The 786-nt window shown below is 49.4% G+C and overlaps 1 protein-coding gene across 1 annotated transcript in view; it reads right to left on the minus strand.

Annotated features, from left to right (window-relative positions):
- The window catches only part of pard3ab (par-3 family cell polarity regulator alpha, b), a 67,509-nt gene that overhangs the window by 26,405 nt on the left and 40,318 nt on the right, over window positions 1–786 (minus strand). The window contains exon 19 of the mRNA XM_025052580.1: window positions 36–170. Coding sequence (XP_024908348.1) covers window positions 36–170 — 135 coding nt within the window. The remainder of the gene's footprint in view (window positions 1–35; window positions 171–786) is intronic.

Below are 786 nucleotides of genomic sequence, written 5' to 3' on the forward strand. Positions count from 1 at the left end.
GGCTGCCCTGAAGCTCTCGTTGCAGCCCCGCCCCCTGATGATACGGGGGCGGGGCCTATGGAAGGGCACATCACCGTTGAGGGTGACCTCAGCGACAGCCGTCTGCAGACTCTCGAGGGAGCTGGACTTCTTCAGACCCAGTGATGGTCCAACGTCTCTGGTGGAGGAACCTGTCAGGAGGACCAGAAGGTTGACCACCATTTTATCACGTCTCATCGTAGGTCTTATATCAAATGTCTGATCGTGAACTTGTGTTTTATCACCGACAGGGATTTATCCAGATTTGGAGCATTGAGGTTTTAAGGTATTTTCTATTTACACTGACAATATAGATACCTCCCCCAACAGGGGGCAGTAGGACACATAGAAAAGGGATAAAATGCTGTCTCTGTTGTTCTCTGCTCTTGCTGCGGTGGAGCAGCCTGGTCTCTGACGATAACAAGGAGCTGTGACAACACCAGAGCGTATTTAAAGCTGGATATAGTGACGATCGATTGTGTGTATCTGATGCGACGTTGGTCCTGACTGACGATGACACGCTCCACCACCAGATCTGACTCAGAATCCAAATAAATAAATAACCCTGGCTGACAGTGGAGAAACATGACAGTTTAATTAAAGTCAGACTAGTCGTAGTGGCGCGCTGCATCATTTCTGTTCCACTTTGACATCTGTCAGCGGCTGAGGAGGAGTGAGCTGGATGATAAATGCTGAGAGATAAGGTGAGGATGAACGGAGGTGAAGGGGAGAGACACATTCTCCTGGGTGGTGTTAACTCAGAGAGAT

Source organism: Cynoglossus semilaevis, chromosome 20 (genome assembly GCF_000523025.1).
Source record: "Cynoglossus semilaevis isolate Cse_v1.0 chromosome 20, Cse_v1.0, whole genome shotgun sequence".
Taxonomy (NCBI): domain Eukaryota; kingdom Metazoa; phylum Chordata; class Actinopteri; order Pleuronectiformes; family Cynoglossidae; genus Cynoglossus; species Cynoglossus semilaevis.